Raw genomic sequence first — 3,741 nt, forward strand, 5'->3', positions numbered from 1 at the left:
AGACCAGAAAGAACTGTAAATATATACACATTTATTTTTGCTTGAACTTTAAAGTAACTATGTTTTTAAAATGTAATCATTAAAAGAGGAGCAGAGGAAGAGGCCTGACCTCTCATTCTGTCTGTCCCTCTGCCATACACTAACCCAGCAGAGGACAGACTGGATGCCCCAAAGTCATTCATTTATCAATTATTATTATTAATGAGAGATTTTTTAATCACAAGACAAAGCACATTTTTGAGGCATTACACAACACAGACTGGGAGGATGACAGCTATCCTTGGTATGACAAACTGTCAGCGATGCTTTAGCACTGAACTATTGACTTACAGCAGCCGTTGTTCTTCAGATTAGAGAGCATGATGAAGCAGGACATGATCAGGCTGCGGGGCAGTGAAAGGACAACGATCCGTAGAGATACAGACCAGATTCCCTGTTGCACAACTTGAAACATGACCATCAAGCAATCTTTCAAAAACAAACCAAACAATAGTATGCGTTCCCCATGTCAGTGCTAAACACAGTGTGTATGGTGTGCTGTTGAAGCCATGTTACAATTGTCAAATACCTGCTCTTTTTTTGCGGCCTTTGAAGTCCGAGTGTCTTTCTGTTCTTATCCTCAGGTGCTGTTCGGGCTTGATTTATAGTTTGTTACAAAGACACTCAAATTATACGGCCCACAAGGCCCAGCACCAACACAGCGCTGATATCGCACGCTGGAGATGATAATTGTATCTGTGGACAAATGTAAATAATGGATCGCAAGTCCTTCACACATGAGAGGAAATCCACAAAATACTAGCTATTTGATAAATGCACAATTTGTCATGAGCACTAACAGACAAATTTAGATTGAACAACCTGTGTGATTAATCACAAGACCCAGCAGGAATCTACTACGAGACACTGCCCTTGAAGACTATAACAAGTTCAGCCATTATCACTGACACAAAGTGCTAAAATCATTCAGATTTTTTTTTAGCCCTTTTAAATTAAGTGCCATAAAATAAAACCCTGTAAATTAACAAATGCAATATGCTTTACAAATAAAACAATTCAACTTGCATTTATAAAATATGTATATATACTGGTCAAAAGAATGGAATAATGAATAGATTTTTTTTTGTATGTTTTTGAAAGAAATCTCTTATGCTGACCAAGGCTGCATTTATTTGATCAAAAATACAGTAAAACTGTAATATTGTGAAATATTATTACAACTTAAAATAAGTTTTTAATATATGTTAATGCTATTTATTCTTGTGATGGGAAACCTGAATTTTCAGCAGTCATTACTCCAGTTTTATAGTGTCACATGATCCTTCAGAAATCATTGTAATATGCAGAATTAATACAATTTGTCGGTAGTGTATATATATATATATATATATAATTTAAATAATATTATAAAAATATTATAAAATTATATTACATAAATTATATATTATATAATATAAATTATCTATCAATGTGTGTGTGTATACATTTTAATTAATAATTATTATATTATTATTATATGTATATTTTACTGACATTTACGTAGTCATTTAATTAAATACACACACACAAATATATAATACAAATATAAAAATATATAAAATAGTATATATGAATTATAGTATATACATATAAACAATCATATACATAACAAATGCATTAAAATAAACAAATTCTATTTAAATAATAAATATAAAAATTATATACATACACTAATTATATAAATTATATGATGAACCACCCCTGACATTACACTAAAAACCTTGGGCCCAAGTAATTAAAAAATGGAGAATTCAGAAAAAGAAAAGTAAAGAAGTCTAGAATTGTTTAAAATGCCAGTTCAAGGTCAACTTGCCCTCCTTTAAAGGTGCCAAAAGCTCATTCCTTATTTCTGATGATGGTAAGTGATGTTGTGATGTAATGCTTTCATTTTTTCCACAGTTTATGAGATGTACAAATCTAAAACATCTTCGATGTCTGTATTTTTATTTGTCTGTGTCTGAGTTTTACTCACTAATTCATGGCCTATACGTGGTTGTGCGGATTTTGCAGCAGAAGGCGTGTCTGGGGAGGGAGCAGCTGAATTTGCCTTGGGGAGCTCATAAACACCAGCATTTCTCATAGGTGACTGTACCATGTGACTCCTAAAAGAGGTGCTTTAAAGAGCGTCTCGACCTGTTGAGAAACATCACAGGTAATCAAAGGTCGTGTGAGAAAGCGTCATCTAAACTTTCAGCGCAGGAGATCGATGACACTGGAAACAGCCTTCGGGTTCTCCATGGCGAGCAGAGGCAGCTTCACCAGCTCAGAGTTCTCAGAGGAGGAACTGGATGGGAGTCTTCAAGGGTCAGAGGAGCTGGACAGCAGTGACAGCAGCAGTTCTACAAGTTGTTACCCCAACAGCGCCCTAGGCAAGCCAGAGGAGAGACAGAGCAAGAAACGCAATCATGTGACTCCTAAAAGAGGTGCTTTAAAGAGCGTCTCGACCTGTTGAGAAACATCACAGGTAATCAAAGGTCGTGTGAGAAAGCGTCATCTAAACTTTCAGCGCAGGAGATCGATGACACTGGAAACAGCCTTCGGGTTCTCCATGGCGAGCAGAGGCAGCTTCACCAGCTCCGAGTTCTCAGAGGAGGAACTGGATGGGAGTCTTCAAGGGTCAGAGGAGCTGGACAGCAGTGACAGCAGCAGTTCTACAAGTTGTTACCCCAACAGCGCCCTAGGCAAGCCAGAGGAGAGACAGAGCAAGAAACGCAATAGGCCGGTACGCTCCAAAGCACGCAGAGTGGCGGCCAACGTGAGAGAGAGGAAACGCATTCTGGATTATAACCAGGCCTTCAACGCGCTCCGGGTGGCTCTGCATCACGATCTGAGTGGAAAGCGGCTGTCGAAGATCGCCACGCTCCAGAGGGCCATCAATCGGATCTCAGCTTTGTCAGTCTTCCTCACTAATAACCCACCAGCAAGTGTGGGGAAGTCTTGCAGCCACCTTGAGTGTCACGGGCAGCTGGGTGGCTTGTGGCAGGAGCCGTCGCCTCCTGTCCGCCTTGAATCCCAGAACTTCCTATCCTGGCACCAGCCGCTCAGCCACCATATACAAAATCCATTGCGCAGACTGTCCTCAGAGCAACACGTTTTCACAAGCCCTGCTTGTCCACCCTCCCCTCACTACCCGTGTTTCTCTCCTGATGCCCAGCTTTACCCTCCTTGTGATATGGCAAGCTCATCCAGGTATGGACGGATAGGTGATGTTGGGGCATATCAGCCAGGAGTTTGGGGCTCTTGTGGCTCAAATCATATAGACAATTACAGGGAACCACTGCAGACACTTCCTCTGTCCTGGCATATGGGGTACCTGCAGGACGCTGGGCCTCAGCACTGCCACAACACACTGTGATACACACTCATGCACCAGGACAAGGACTCTTGAGACTGTCAAAGGCAAAACTGAATGCAAGAACTGGGAAAATCACTGTCAACACCTGTAAACAGGTGCATTTCTGTGGTTTGCTTACCATTGGAAACATTGTACATATTTTGATTGTAATTATAATTAGTGTTAATTGCATTAATAGAAACTTATATGTAAAGAGCAAATTACATGTGATTTGCAAAAGTATTGCATTAGTAAACAAAAGACAAGAAAAGTTTGTTTAAAAGATCCATTTGTGCAATAAGAAGTTTGCATTTCCCCTTTTGTAATAAAATATGCAAAATAGTAACACACTGAGTCTCTTCATGCCA

General features: G+C 39.6%; 1 protein-coding gene across 1 annotated transcript; it reads left to right on the top strand.

Annotated features, from left to right (window-relative positions):
- Window positions 1–2,557: 2,557 nt before the first annotated feature.
- On the top strand, window positions 2,558–3,406 carry LOC107578928 (class A basic helix-loop-helix protein 9-like). Its single transcript, XM_016264831.1, has one exon. The coding sequence runs from the start codon at window positions 2,558–2,560 to the stop codon at window positions 3,392–3,394; it is 837 nt and encodes a 278-aa protein (XP_016120317.1). The 3' UTR covers window positions 3,395–3,406.
- The last annotated feature ends 335 nt before the right edge of the window (window positions 3,407–3,741 follow it).

The sequence above is a fragment of the Sinocyclocheilus grahami genome, unplaced genomic scaffold, assembly GCF_001515645.1.
Source record: "Sinocyclocheilus grahami isolate Dianchi unplaced genomic scaffold, SAMN03320097.WGS_v1.1 scaffold32.1, whole genome shotgun sequence".
NCBI classification, from domain to species: Eukaryota; Metazoa; Chordata; class Actinopteri; order Cypriniformes; family Cyprinidae; genus Sinocyclocheilus; species Sinocyclocheilus grahami.